General features: G+C 51.1%; 1 protein-coding gene across 3 annotated transcripts; it reads left to right on the top strand.

Annotated features, from left to right (window-relative positions):
* Nucleotides 1-1,972: 1,972 nt before the first annotated feature.
* On the top strand, nucleotides 1,973-13,435 carry HAUS5 (HAUS augmin like complex subunit 5). 3 transcript variants are annotated; one of them, XM_053607532.1, is made up of 19 exons: nucleotides 1,973-2,122; nucleotides 3,117-3,179; nucleotides 3,257-3,289; nucleotides 3,425-3,449; nucleotides 4,032-4,137; nucleotides 4,216-4,375; nucleotides 5,776-5,845; nucleotides 5,936-6,018; nucleotides 6,595-6,652; nucleotides 6,786-6,910; nucleotides 7,090-7,153; nucleotides 7,250-7,377; nucleotides 7,597-7,759; nucleotides 8,017-8,097; nucleotides 8,191-8,336; nucleotides 8,581-8,692; nucleotides 8,765-8,897; nucleotides 11,940-12,072; nucleotides 12,228-13,435. In XM_053607532.1, the coding sequence occupies exons 1-19, from the start codon at nucleotides 2,025-2,027 to the stop codon at nucleotides 12,343-12,345; spliced, it is 1,899 nt and encodes a 632-aa protein (XP_053463507.1). In that variant the 5' UTR covers nucleotides 1,973-2,024; the 3' UTR covers nucleotides 12,346-13,435. The 3 variants fall into 3 exon arrangements, with proteins under 3 accessions (XP_053463507.1, XP_053463509.1, XP_053463508.1); XM_053607534.1 differs by lacking the exons at nucleotides 11,940-12,072; nucleotides 12,228-13,435 and adding an exon at nucleotides 9,450-10,221 and having other exon boundaries at nucleotides 1,992-2,122; XM_053607533.1 differs by lacking the exons at nucleotides 11,940-12,072; nucleotides 12,228-13,435 and adding an exon at nucleotides 9,467-10,220 and having other exon boundaries at nucleotides 1,992-2,122.
* The last annotated feature ends 1,221 nt before the right edge of the window (nucleotides 13,436-14,656 follow it).

The following is a 14,656-nucleotide window of genomic DNA, read 5'->3' as shown; positions in this document are numbered from 1 at the left end:
GAGAGAAGGGAAAGGAAAAGGAAAAGAGCTAGAGAAGAAGGCTTCTCATGTTTGTATACCTGACAACAAAACTATCACAAAAGACTCTACAAAAACCATAGCCTTGGGCGGTGCCTGTGGCTCAAAGCAGTAGGGCGCTGGCCCCATATACCAGATGTGGTGGGTTCAAACCTGGCCGTGGCCAAAAAAACCATAGCCTTTCCCAAAGGCCATCTCACTCTTACACAAAAATACATCTGTGAGGACATCTGCCCAGTAAGCGTGTCATCACCTTTATTGGCCTTTATAGCCAAGGATAATTATCTCAAAACAATTATGCAATCCTCTTCATTTTTCTTTTTAAAACCTTTGTCTTTATTGGCCTCCTTAAATACACACATAATTTTCTGTGGCATGTGTATTCTCATTGCAATGCCCTAGATTCCTGAATAAATATAATTTTGTTTTTTTTTTTTTATTTTTATTTATTTTTTTTTTTTGTAGAGACAGAGTCTCACTTCATGGCCCTCGGTAGAGTGCCGTGGCCTCACACGGCTCACAGCAACCTCCAACTCCTGGGCCCAAGCGATTCTCCTGCCTCAGCCTCCCGAGCAGCTGGGACCACAGGCGCCCGCCACAACGCCCGGCTATTTTTTGGTTGCAGTTTGGCCGGGGCCGGGTTTGAACCCGTCACCCTCGGTATATGGGGCCGGCACCTTACCGACTGAGCCACAGGCGCCGCCCTATAATTTTGTTTTAGAGAGGTTCATTGTGATTGTTATTTAGGTTGACAATGGACCCATAGAACTCAGGCACCTCTGAACCCAGAGCTCAGGGACCTCTGGTCCTGGCTACCTTCTTAAAAAATGGATTGACTCTGGAACTCAGGCAGCTTCAGACCTGGACACCCTAAAAATGAGAAGACAACTCTGAAGATTACCTGCTCCAGACATCCTCCAACATCCTCATCATAGCCCAAGGCTCTGAAATCCCAAACATTGAGACCCTGGAAGTATGTCTAGATCCAGGATATTCTAAGACAAAACCAAGAAGTAGGCTAAAGCCGGGTACCAAAATGCCATGCCCCAAGGCAGGCATTCAGATACTGGGTGGAGCCTAGCCCTGGTGGTGGGTGGGCAGAAGCTTTCCTTTAAGGTGACTTTTAATCCCCGGATGGGCACAATCGCTGTCCCTTGTTTTTAGGCCAGAGACCTGAGCCTCCCCTTGGCTGCCCACTCCCATCCCCGCCCACTCCTATAGAATCCCACACTGTCCTCAGCATCTCCTCTAAAGCTGCTCTTCCTCTCAGGCCCCCATTTCAGAATCTGTGCCATCCAATCCCCAGGCCAGATCCCTGAACTTTACCCTGAGGCCCCCCACCAAGTCCGTCATCCATTCATTTACTTAGCGGCCTCCTCCCTGCCCCGCAGCTTCACCCTGACCCAGTACTATCCTCACCCATCACGCCTCATCCTGCTCCAGCCTTCTCCCTGGGTACCCAACTTTAGCCTCACCCCACCACCTTTCCCCCTATTTGTTTATTCAACCGCGTTTAGAGAGCCAAGCTTTATACACAACACTGGGGACATAGTGGTGACACCTAGGCAATCATGTTGAATGAAAGGTCTCTAAATATTGCCACTTTTCAGGGCCCGAGACTGAGTTTTCCTCTGCTCCGGGCCGTACCCACTCCCACAGCGCGTCTAGACCTCTGTCCTAGCCTGGTGGGCTCTCCAGAACGCCAGCCCCATGCTTCCTGGGGCATCCCACACACCGCTCATGCTCTGTGACAGGTGACAGTAAGCGGGAAAACAAGGGAAGGCGAGCGGGCGTCACCGTCTAGTCTATATCCTTTTGTCTTCACCCAAAGAATCCTCCCGGAGAAGCGAGAGCTGCATCAGCGGATAGACCGCTCCCGCCCTCGGCCGCGCCGGGGCCAGCTGTCTACCTGACAAACAGATGGCGTCACTGCTGGCGCACTCGTGACGTCAAAGGCGTGCGCCACACTTGAAGTGGGCGCGGGAGGCCGCAGCCGCGGAGCTGTGATGGAGCTAGTGCAGGAAGCGCGGAAACTGGGTCGCTGGGCGGCTGAAGAGATGGGGGCGCCCGCGGCGGCCCAGGCCCCGGAATCGACGCTGCGCAGGTGAGGGCCGCGCTGAGAGTAAGGTCTCTACACCCTGGAGAGTCTCCCAACCCTCGCTGAGAACTCGATGCCCCCTTCCCCATTGAGAATGACCCCGAGTTACTGAGGGCTCCCCACCCTGGGAGTAGTATGTTCAGGAAGAGGGTCTTGGATTTGAGTGAGGACATCCTGGTGGTGACCCCCACCGCCAGGGCGGTGAGGCCGTCCGCAATGAGATACGTGGCACCAGTGAGGATCCTCCAGGAGTTAATGAAGACCGTTCCCCGTATGGAAGTGGGATCTCCAGAGTAAGGCTGTCCCTGAAGCACCTCACCACCGGTGCCCTTGTCCTAGTCAGTGAGGACACTGGGAAGTTAGCAGTGACCACCTCCCTGGGGACTGAATCTGTAGGTACTGCTGGCAGCATTCTTCCCCACCCCCACCTCAGGAAGTGACTGGAAATAACCCTTTTCCAAAACAAAAAGCTCCCACCAGGGAATGAGAATACCCCCACAGTGGCCATGCACAGTGGCTCACACCTGCAATCTTAGCACTCTGGGAGGCAGAGGCGGGTGGATTTCTTGAGCTCAGGAGTTCAAGACCAGCCTGAGCAAGCTTGAGACCCTGTTTCTACTAAAAATAGAAAAACTAGCTGGGCATTGTGGTGGGTTCCTGTAGTCCCAGCTACTTAGGAGGCTGAGACAGGAAAATCATCTAAACCGAGGAGTTTGAGGTTACTGTGAGCTATGATGATGCCCATGGCACTCCACCCAGGGTGAGTGAGCTCTGTCTCAAAAAATAAAAAACAAAAAGAATACCCATACAATTAGTGAGAAACTCACCTCTCAGTGACTAAGCACTCACCAGGTGGGAATATCTAGCCCCTAAAAGCATGGGTCTTCCCTCCCAGAGAAATGAGCTCCCTGGTAGACTTTCCCTATTCCCATCGCCCTGGGAATGAGGATCCTCCACCCTGTTGCTGCCTGAGACATACCCTTACCCACTGTCCCCACAGGCTGTGTCTGGGCCAGGGGGCTGACATCTGGGCCTATGTCTTGCAACATGTGCACAGTCAGAGGTGAGCTGAGCTGGGGCAGGGGATGGGGTTCAAATGAGCGCACACTAACTCCCCTTCCTTCTACTTCTCCACTGTAGGACTATCAAGAAGATCCGGGGAAACCTACTCTGGTAATTTCTTCTTGAAGCTGTCCCTTCCTGTCTTCCCCAATCCATTCTAGCCCTGTTCCCACGCATAGCTTCACACTTCTTGCCCTTCCCCCTGGAAGCCCCAGTCATCCCCTGACTTTGGCCTCATTTCCTCAGGTATGGCCACCAGGAGAATCCAGAGGTGAGAAGCATGTGCTACAAGGTTCTCTTTTATCCGAAAAAAAAAGGACTTGCAGACCTTCTGCTGTTAGCCCAACCTACAGCAGGGCTGTAGACAGGTCACAAGACAGCCCAGATCCCTGCACTCACAGAGCTTCCAATCCAGGGGGAAACAGATGTGAACTGTGGGAGACAGGAAGCGGGGGACATGGATATGATGAATGTACGGCATCAAAGCTGGTGAGGAGAGATGGGGAGGAAGAAGGTAGATGATTGAGAGAGATGCTGAGCCCAGTGTGGGACCCAGTAAGTTTAAGGGGCCCAGATGAGGCCTGGGGACTTGTGAATGTAGGGCTGGGATAGAGATATAAGTATCATCAATGCAGGCAGGAAACAGCTTGGGAGGGTGGGTAAGGCAATAACAGGAGGAAGGAGCGGACCAGGGTAGTGCCTTAGTGCTTCTATGTCAGACACAGAAACTGCTTTGGTAAAACTCTCTGTCACCTTCTGGGCAGGTGAGGAGCCTGGTGTGCCACAAGAGGCAATCAGGCCAGACAGAGCCCTGATCAAACCTTGCATCTTACCCTGTACCTACTCCTGCCAGGTCCGTCGGAAGTTGGAGCTGGAAGCTACTGTGGCCCGCCTGCGGGCAGAGATTCAGGAGTTAGACCAGAGTCTGGAGCTGATGGAGCGAGAGACTGAGGCTCAGGGTGACCCGTGGGGCTGGGAAGATGGTCAGTGGAATATCTTGTGGGGAAGTTGCTGACAGACACCCCATTCCTCTACAGACCTGGCCATGGAGCAGGTACTGCAGAGCATACAAGACACTCAGCGTCGAGCTCTCCTCCTTCGGGCCCAAGCTGGGGCCATGCGAAGACAGCAGCATGGGCTCCGAGACCCCACACTGAGATTGCAGAACCAGCTCAGGCGCCTGCAGGACATGGAGAGGTAGGCCTCAGCGACCAGCACTCACCAGGCTGGGCAGCGCAATCCAGCTAAACTTTCTTCTTAGAGACCCCAATGCTCGGCCTTGATCCCTTCTGTGATTCTAGAATTCTGAGCTCCCACACTTAGGATTTAAAACCAGGAGGTTTTCTCATCTCAAGTCACGTGTATTTCCAGTGCCTAGAGTGGTGCCAACTGTATATCTATAACACCAGCTCTGGGGAAACAGGAGTAAATAAAGCACAAGTCTCTGCCTTCTTGAAGCTTCTACTCTGATGCACAGAAGACAGATCATAAACTAGGAAACAAACAAACCTCATAATTACAGCTGGAGATGAGTGCCATGAAGAAAGATGACATGGGGCCAGGTGTGCTGGCGTGCACCTGTAATCCTAGCAGTCTTGGAGGCCAAGGCAGGAGGATCCCTTGAGGTTGGGAGTTTGAAAGCAGCCTGAGCAACAGCGAGACCCCGTCTCTACTAAAAATAGAAAAATAAGCTGGGCATTGTAGTGGACACCTGTCTTCCAAGCTACTCAGGAGGCTGAGGAAAGAGAATCACTTAAGCCCCGGAGTTTGAGGTTGCTGTGAGCTATGGTTCCATAGCACTCTTCCCAGGGTGACAGAGGCTCACTGTGTTTCAAAATTTAAAAAAAAGAAAAAGAAAGAAAGAAAAAGAAAAAGAAAGGTGACATGATAGAAACAGAAGTGAGGGAAGGCCTTTGAGGAGATAACATTTGAGTTGGGGGAGGAATTTCACAGAAAAGGAATAGCAAGAGCAGAGGTCCTAAGTTTGGTAAGCAGGGAAAATGATCCAGAAGGCCAATAGCTCATGTTTCACAGGCAAGAGGGAGAACATGAGGAGGTAAGCTTGCAGAGGTGGACCGAGGAGGCTTTGGAATTTTACTCTGATACTGGGTTCATGGCCTGCCTTGGCCACTATGTGACCTCAGTGTGGTCACTTTCAATTCACTGTGGCTCAGTTTCTAAGTGGATTGGGATAATATTGATACCAACCTCAAAGGGGAAATGTGATAATTACAAGTTAAATCATGTAAAGTGCTTAGGAGAGTACCAATTAACCATTGTTATTATTCTGAAAGTGATGGGAAAACATCAATCACATGCTTTGGGAGGGTTGTTTGAACAGGGACGTGATCTTCCTTATGTTTGCACAGGATCATTGCCTACTGAGTTTAGAACAGGATGCAGGGGGCAAAAGCAGGAGACCAGTGAGGAGGCTAATGCAATAGTCTAGCTGGGAGGTGACAGTGGGCCCTAGGATCCCAGCTTAGTGATCCCTCTGACTAGCCTTGCTGGCAGTGAAAGGGCATGGGGCATAGACATCTGTTCTCCCAGTTCCCTCCTCCTAGGGACCCCAGCCCTAACTGTACTCCTCCCTCCAGGAAGGCCAAAGTGGATGTGAGTTTTGGACCCCTGACATCAGCAGCCCTGGGCCTGGAGCCTATGGTCCTGGTAAGAGTCCTGGACCATAGGAGAAGGGGTGAGAGTCCGGGGTCAAGCAGACATCTAGATCACCCTCCTGCCCTGTGCTCTTCTCTCTAGCGTGACACTCGAACAGCCTGCACCCTCCGGGCCCAGTTCCTGCAGAACCTCCTGATTCCCCAGGCCAAGAGGGGCAGCTTCCTGTGAGTGTCCTCCAGCCCCCAGAGACCCTGCAAAAAAACAGGGCTTTAAGGGTGGGGGCATCACTTGTTTATTCCTCAGACACTGAGCTTCTGGGCTATGTCAGTCCCAGGCCCTGCCTGACAGGGTTTCCAGGCTGGAAAGAAGAGGTGACAGATCCATTCTAGACAGTGACCATCAGCTGGTATGGGATGCTGGGAGCTGGGGAAGCCTGACAGGCTCTGGGCCCCTAGAGGAGGTGCCTCTCCCAGCTAAGAAGGCAGGGAGGGGAGAGCTGTTCTGGTGAGGAGTCTTAGTTAGGGTAAAGGGTCAAGAGAGTGTCCCAGGTAAACAGCACATGTAAAGGCCTTAAGGCCAGCAAGTTGGTATAATCAGGAGACTCAAGTCTAGCAGTCATAGATGAAGTTTCCTCATCTGCACAATGAGGACAATAACAGCCCTTACCTTATAGGGCAGTGATGATAATTAGAAGGATAATTGTCCAGGGGAGTGGTCACTGATACAAAAAAAAAAAAATAGAAGGATCATTGTTGTGTCTTATACAAGTAACACTATCTGTGTCCTTATCCAACCCACAGAATCCCTCATGATGACCACTTTGGAACTTCCTACCAGCAGTGGCTTAGCACAGCAGAGGTGAGGGTGGGGGGGCTCTCAGAAAAGGCCACATCTGTCAGGACCCAACTCTTGATGCCAACCCCATTCTCATGGGGCCCCAGCTTGCAGCCCTGCCCCAATCATGCCCTGACTTCATCCCTGCCCCCACCAGACGCTGCTGATAAACCACCCCCCGGGCCATGTCCTGGCTGCCTTGGAGCACCTGGCTGCAGAGCGAGAGGCAGAGATTCAGTCTCTGTGCAATGAGGACGGGCTTGGAGATAAGGAGATATCCAGGTGTGGAGTGGGGCAGTCCTACTGTCGGGGTGCGGCAGATAGGTGGGTGAGTAGGACATGGCCACTTGCTGATGGGGGAAGAAAATGCTCAAAGTGGCAGGCAAGCTGATGTTGGCTAACCTCAAGTATGGAGGCAAGGACCCAGGACTGCTCCCTCAGCAGCTTCGCCTCTATCCCAGGCCCGAGGCACCAGAGCAGTCAGACTCCGGCCAGGCCCTGCCGTCCATGGTACATCTCATCCAGGTGATGCCAGGACTCCACTCCCTCCCATTCCAAAACCGACTCGATCCCCTCACCCCCATGGACTATGCCCACCCTGACTTTGAACTCCTGTTCCAGGAGCGTTGGCAGACTGTGGGTGCACTGGTCACCCAGAGGGGTCCCCTCCTAAAGGAGCGACAAGTCCTGACCCAGCACCTCCAGGGCCTGGTGGAAGAAATAGAGAGACGTACTCTGGGCTCCCAAAGGTGAGGGGCTTCCTTGGCAGAGGCCTCTAGTCTGTCTCTTTCCCAGCTCTCTTGGGATATTGGAGTTTTTCCATCCTGTGGCTTCCATTTCTGCCCGCCTTCCCTCACAGTTAGTTTCCCTGGTTTGTCCTCCCTCGTGCGTCCCTGCAGACCTCATCTCCCTTCCTGGTTGGGTCTCAGTCGCCATCCTTTCCTTTGCACTCTTCTGCTTGTCTCCAGGCAGGCACTGATGCTGGGGCTTCGGAGCTGTGGCCTGCGGGCAGAGCTTAAGGCTCTGCGTGCCCAGAGCCAGGAGCTGGAGGAGGCAGCTGGGCAGCGGCAGCTTCTGCTGAGGGAGCTTCAGGCCAAACAGCAGCGGATCCTGCACTGGCGCCAGCTGGTGGTGAGGAGCCAGCTGGGCGGAGGTGGCAGGGCCTGGTGAAGGGCCCAAGTGGAGGCTTTGAACCTTATGATCAAGAATGGCCTCCTTTTGGTGTAAATGATCCAAAATGAGAAAACAAAAAATTAAGAACAACCTCTGGGAGTAGGGAAAGGGGGGAGCCCAGGGCGAGACTCCCAGGTTGAAGCAAGACCAGTGCAAAGGCACAAATGAGGGCTGGGAGGTGGGAAGGAGCTAGTCTCGGCTCCCTGCTTCCTCAGGAGGAGACCCAGGAGCAGGTCCGCCTGCTCATCAAGGGAAACTCAGCCAGCAAGACCCGCCTGTGCCGGAGCCCCGGGGAGGTGAGACGGGAGTTCGGGAGAGGTCCGGGTGGGGCTGGATCCGCTGGGACCAGGCTGAACTAGGCTGCCCCCAACCCCTTTCCTTTGCCACAGGCTCTGGCGCTGGTCCAGCGGAAGGTGGTCCCCACATCTGAGACGGTGGCACCACAGATCCAGGAGCGGTTTCGCTGTCTGGAGGAAGAAGTCCGGCATCTGCCCCACATTCTGCTGGGCACCCTGCTGCGGCACAGCCCTGGAGAGTGAGACTGGGCCTCCCTCTCACCCCCTCTCCCCTGCCATGGGTGGCTGTCACTCCCTGAACTTCCTCCCAAACCATAACCCAGATCCCCAGTGTTCCTATGCTACCAGACCTCACCCTCAGGTCACCAGTCCTAGCCTGGCATCCTAGTCCCCAGACCCGCCTCCAAGTTCTTGGGTCCCCAGAACCTCTAGAACCCAAGCCCTCCTCTCAGAACCCCACCCAACCTGGACTGCCCCACGCAGGTTGAAGGCCCTGCCCACAGTCCTGCCATCCATTCACCAGCTGCACCCCGCATCTCCAAGGGGCTCCAGCCTCATAGTCCTGAGCCATACGCTGGGACTGCCACCAGGGAAGGTGAGTGCCTTGACCCCTGTGACTTGTCTGCCCACCCCTGTTCCAGGTGACTATCTTTTCCCCTTTCTCCAGGCACCAGAGCTGCTTCTCCCGGCGACTGCCTCTCTCCGCCAGGACCTTCTGTTCCTCCAGGACCAGCGAAATCTCCGGTGCTGGGATCTGGTTCACATGAAGAACAGCCTGCGGTCAGGACCACCCACCCAGGGTAGGCCTGCCCCACCCACACCCACACCCAGCATCCCCGCCCCTCCCAGGTTTGTCAGCCTCCCTGGCTTGCACAGGGCTCACTGTGCGCCAAGTGCTCCATGAGGTAAGTGCTACTGTTCGCCCCATTTTATAGAGAAGGGAACTGAGAGGTGTAGGGGGCTTAGGCTCCCCAAATGGCAGAGCCAGGGTTTGTTGGGGTGCTTTTTGTGGGTTTTTTTTTTTTTTTTTAAGATAGAGTTTTACTTTATCGCCCTTGGTAGAGTACTGTGGTGTCATAGCTCACAGCAACCTCAAACTCTTGGACTTGAGCAATCCTCTTGGCTCAGTCTCCCTAGTAGCAGGTACTACAGGCACCTGCCACAGTGCCCAGCTAGTTTTTCTATTTTTAGTAGAGATAGGGTCTCAATCTTGCTCAGGCCAGTCTCAAACTCCTGAGCTCAAGCAATCTACCCACCTCGGCCTCCCAGAGTGCTAGGATGACAGGCATGAGCCACCACGCCCCGCCCAGATAGCTTAATGGGAAGTGAGGAGAGGAGCTTTCCATTGCCAGGGATTTCTCCATGATAGAAGCAAAGAATCAAAGGATAAAGAGATGGAAGAGGTGAGTTGGGGCCGCCATCAGCAAATTGGGAAGAGACTATTCAGGCGTTGGAATGGAGGGCTCCCTGCCTTCCACTGCTACACAAGGGGCTGGAGCATTGTGCAGGAAGGACAAGTACAGACCAAGGCACAGCACAGCATCTCCGCCTCCCCTCACCATCATCTTGAACTTTAACATACCTACGGTAGAACTATTGGTCTGTCTACTCCAAAAAGCAATTTTGTTCTTCTTTTTTAATTAATTTTTTTTTTGTGTGTGTGTGTGTGTGTGGTTTTTGGCCAGGGCTGGGTTTCAACCTGCCACCTCTGGCATATGGGACCGGCGCCCTACTCCTTGAGCCACAGGCGCCACCCTGTTCTTCTTCTTGATTTCTTCCCTCTGTAAGTTATCCTACCCTCCTCATCCCAGTTGCTGCAGCCAGAAACCCAGGAGTCATCCTTGATACCTCCCAGCTCCCTAACCCTCTGCTTTCAACCTGTCAGCAAGCCCTGTGGGTCCCATCTCCAGAGTCCTTCAGTCCACCCCCTGCCCCACTATCCTGCAGCTCAGATAATTCCACCTGACAACAGATGTGGCTAAAGAAAAAGCAAATATCACGATTGAGTTCATAGGGCAAGGATGGGATACAGTCAGGATACAGACCCAGGAGGTCTGACCACACTGCTACTCTTTTATTTTTTTATATTTTATTTAAATAGAGTCTCACTTTGTCACGTTCAGAGTGCCATGGCGTCACAGCTCACAGCAACCTCAACCCTTGAGCTCAAATGATTCTCTTGCCTCAGCCTCCCAAGTAGCTGGAACTACGGGCACTGGCCACAACACCGGGCTATTTTTTTTTTCTTTTTCTTTTCACATATACATGTGTTCATTAGGCTTCCACTTTTTGCCTTCACAAAATTAAAAAGGTTTAAATTTTAACCAACAATAACAGTGCTTAAGATAGGGACCAGAAACAAAAACCTCGCAAAGACCAGACAAAGACAAATACATTCAGAAAAGAAATCAGACGATTGCTGCAACGAAGTATTAAGCAATAATGATAATAACATACACATTGTCAAATAAGAGTATGTCTATTATAGAATGCTTTGACTCTGAGGTTCTGTATGGAGTCATCAATTAACTACTTCTTATTTTTTTTCCCCAAAGTATCAAAGAATAGACAACTAATATTTATAAAGATAAAAGATAATTTCAAAAAATAGATCATGCTAAATCTTACAGACAATAGAAAAAGAAGAAATACTTCAAAATCATTCTACTTAATCTGGATACATGTGGTATTAAAATTAAATTCTCCCAGCACCATTTATTGAATAGGGAGTCTTTCCCCCAGTGGACGTTCTTGTTAGGTTTATCAAAGATTAGGTGGCTATAAGTTGCTGGTTTCGTTTCCTGGTTTTCTGTTCGATTCCAAATGTCTATATCTCTCTTTTTGTGCCAGTACCATGCTGTCTTGACCACTATGGCCTTGTAATACAGCCTAAAATCTGGTATGGTGACACCCCCAGCTTTGTTTTTATTACTAAGAACTGCCTGAGCTATATGGGGATTTTTCTGGTTCCATTCAAAATGCAGAATCAGTTTTTCCAAGTCTTGAAAATAGGATGTTGTTATTTTAATAGGGATGGCATTGAATTGGTAAATTACTCTGGGAAGACCTGGCTATTTTTTAGAGACAGTCTCGTCTCACTCAGGCTGGTCTTGAACTCGTGAGCTCAGGCAATCCACCCTCCTTGGCCTCTCAGAGTGTTAGAATTACAGGTGTGAGGAACTGTGCCCAGCCCACGCTGCTACTCTTCACTTGCTCTGGGCTGGGCCCTAGTCTGGGTACAGGGAGAGGGATAGACCCAGTCATAGTCCCAGAGTGAAGGGCTGGAGCAGGCCGAAGAGAAAGCCTTGGTAGGAGGAACAGTAGGAAGGGCTTCCAGGAGGAAAGGTGATACCTCATGTACGCCCTGGGAATGGGTCAAGTTTTTCCCAAAAGTGGTGAGCAGATGCCATATAATGCAAACTCAAAAACCAGGCTGAGGAGATTGGAGGGTTCTAAATAGGGGAAGGAGAGGATCAGGTTTAAGCTTCAGGAAGATCATGCTGACTGCCACGGAGAGGGTGGAGCAGAGTGGGAAACTGAGGCCTACAGCCTAGATGGCAGGCTGAGGAGGACAGTGGGGAAGTGGGGAGGTAGAGAGTCTTGGGAAGCTGAGTAGGTGGGCCAGAGAGACTGATGAATGTGCTATTAGAGAGAGGGAGGAAGGCATCCAGAATGTGGTCTCAGGGACGGTGGGGTTGCCCTTAGGATGAGGACCTGGGAGTAGGGACAGGTTTGGGAGAGATGCTGAGGTCAAGACGAGGTGGAAACTTGGTAACACATGGGCTGCAAGGTACCAGCAGGCCAGAGGCCTCAGTGCTGCCTGCCGGGTTTCTCACCTTCAGAGCTGCTGCAGAGCCAGGCATCCCAGGAGAAGGAGCAGAAAGAGAGTTTGGGGCAGGCTCTGAAGAAGCTGGAGAACCTGTTGAAACAGACACTGGAGCGAATCCCTGAGCTGCAAGAGGCTGTGGGGGACTGGTGAGAGGGGGACATGATGAGGGTGGGGAACTCAGCTGGGTGGAAATTCAGGACTCAAATAGGGGGCTGGTGAGAAGGAGCAGGCTGTGGTGTGGGGGAGGGCTAGAGGGCATGCGGAGGACCAGGCCTTCCCTCTGATGCCACCCCTTCCCCAGGTGGGAGCAGCCAGGCCAAGTTGCCCTCTCTGGGGAGCTCTGCCAGGGCCTGTCCCTAGCCCAGTGGCAGCTACGCTGGGTTCAAGCCCAGGGGGCTCTGCAGAAGCTGTGCACATGAAGAGGAATTCAAACAGGAGTCAAGAATTTCACATTTGGTCACCTGGACACTGTACCTCTCCGAATACGACATTTGGAAGAAAGCACTGCCAGGATTTGTCAGCCCTCAGCCCGAACCCATACCTGCAGCCCTGTTTCATATTCTGCCAAAGCTAAGAGTACCCTGGACCACCCCCAGGCACCCCTGAAACTCTCTTCATCACATCCTCATCCTTCAACCCAAAGTAACTGAGCAACTCCTCTAGGTGCTGAGGATTCAGCATTGACCAAAAATAGACAAAGTCCCTGTCTTCCAGGGGTTGACATTCTATGACAGGAAGACACAGTTGACAAAATAAGTAAACTATATGTTAGAAGGTAATAGCTATGGAGGGAAAAAAAGCAGGGTGTAGGGGGTATGATTTAAATAGAGGCCTATACTGCAAAGGTCACACTCCACAAAGGCAGGGAGCAGGAGCCACCAGGGTACCTGAGGAAGAGCTTGAAGGTGGCAGCGATAGCACATGCCAGGGCCCCAAGTTGGAATGTGCTGGTGTGAACCATAGAGGAAGTTGGTGTCGTGGAAGGAGAAGGGCAGCTAGTGTTAAAAGATGAGATGGTCTTCTAGTTCTTAATACATTGAAATTTGAGCCATTTGAGGTTTATCCTAGCAAATTGATCCAATTTTGTCTCACTTTACATATATACCAACAGCGCTTATTAAAATTCCCAGAAGATGAGGCTGCTTTCTAGGGCATGGGAATGTATTTTGTGTGTTGATAGCAGTAGAGGGTACATAGGTGTAGAGATTTATCAGAACTAATCTAGCTGTATTCTTAACGCCTATGTGGATTATTCTTCAATTTATAAAGTAAAGTTCTGCCCACTGGTTTGAGATGCTACTCTTTCATACACTAAATTTCCATGTTTCACTGGGCTATATCTGGATTCTCTTCAGACCCGTTGTGTCTTTTAACTCTCTGCGTGCCATTCATCGGGTGTTTTAAGTATAAAGGCTTTGAATCCGAAATGGTTGGTTGCTCTCGTGCTTATTTTTCAAATTTCCCTGTCTCTTGCTAATTTTCTCTCCCAAATGAAGTGAACATTACAATTAACTCGCCTGTTTCCACAAGAAAAATAAACACAGATGGTACTTTCTCTTTTTTTTTTTTTTTTTTTTTTTTTAGAGACAGAGTCTCACTTTATGGCCCTCAGTAGAGTGCCGTGGCGTCACACAGCTCACAGCAACCTCCAACTCCTGGGCTTAGGCGATTCTCCTGCCTCAGCCTCCCGAGTAGCTGGGACTACAGGCGCCCGCCACAACGCCCGGCTATTTTTTTGTTGTTGTTGCAGTTTGGCCGGGGCTGGGTTTGAACCCGCCACCCTCAGTATATGGGGCCGGCGCCCTGCTCACTGAGCCACAGGCGCTGCCCGCACAGATGGTACTTTCATTGGTGTTGAAGTAAGCTTATTCTACATTAGGGAGATTTGACATCTTCATGATCTCAAACCTTGCTATCCATCTCCCTCCTTACAACACTTCTCTTGGCCCCCAGAGTCAACTCTCCTCCTAATCCTGGCTATTCTTTCCCAGTCTTTCCACATTTGCTTCCCTATGCACAATCCTTCGTGTCCCCCTCCCTCTCCTCATCACAGTCCCCAGCCCCTCTCTACTAAGCCTGAGTGTGGCATCCTTATCCACCTTCCTTGCTTAATGTTTTTCTCTGGCACATCTTCTAACATGCAGTTTGTTTTACTTTATTTATCTTCCATTGTCTCCCTCAAATAGAACATGAGCTCCACAAAAGTGAATTTCTTTATAAACTATAAGGTGAGCACACTTTTGTAAATATGACCCAAAATCCAGATGCAAGAAGGGGTAATAGTGATAAATTTCACTATGTAAAAATTAACTTTTGCATGGCAAAAGAAAATGAGCAAAATAAAAAGAAATGACAAGTTGGGCAAAAATGTTTGGAACTTACACCATAAAAGGGTATGTATTGTGTGTGTGTGTCCATGTAGTGGCAGACTTGGAAAGAAAAATTCTGACTCTAGCCTGGGCAACAAAGACCCTGTCTTTGGGCAAGGCGGTTCATGCCTGTAATCCTAGCACTCTGGGAGGCTGAGGTGGGTGGATCGCCTGAGCTCAGGAGTTTGAGACCAACCTCAGCAAAGTGAGACCCCTGTCTCAAAAAAAAAAAAAACTAGCTGGGCGTTGTGGTGGGTGCCTGTAGTCCCAGCTACTTGGGAGGCTAAGGCAAGAGGATCAGTTAAGCTCAAGAGTTTGAGGTTGCTGTGACCTATGATACCATGCACTCTGCTCAGTATGA

This window comes from Nycticebus coucang, chromosome 10 (genome assembly GCF_027406575.1).
Source record: "Nycticebus coucang isolate mNycCou1 chromosome 10, mNycCou1.pri, whole genome shotgun sequence".
Lineage (NCBI taxonomy): Eukaryota > Metazoa > Chordata > Mammalia > Primates > Lorisidae > Nycticebus > Nycticebus coucang.
The sequence above is the reverse complement of the archived record's forward strand: the minus strand, read 5'-3'. Positions and strand labels throughout refer to the sequence as shown.

Bases quoted from the DNA above. Each gene is read 5' to 3' on its own strand.
- HAUS5 (XM_053607532.1), top strand. From the start codon at position 2,025: ATGGAGCTAGTGCAGGAAGCGCGGAAACTGGGTCGCTGGGCGGCTGAA. The intron at 3,180-3,256 runs GTGAGCTGAGCT...TCTCCACTGTAG, and splicing joins CAACATGTGCACAGTCAGAG to GACTATCAAGAAGATCCGGG. The intron at 4,138-4,215 runs GTGACCCGTGGG...ATTCCTCTACAG, and splicing joins GCGAGAGACTGAGGCTCAGG to ACCTGGCCATGGAGCAGGTA.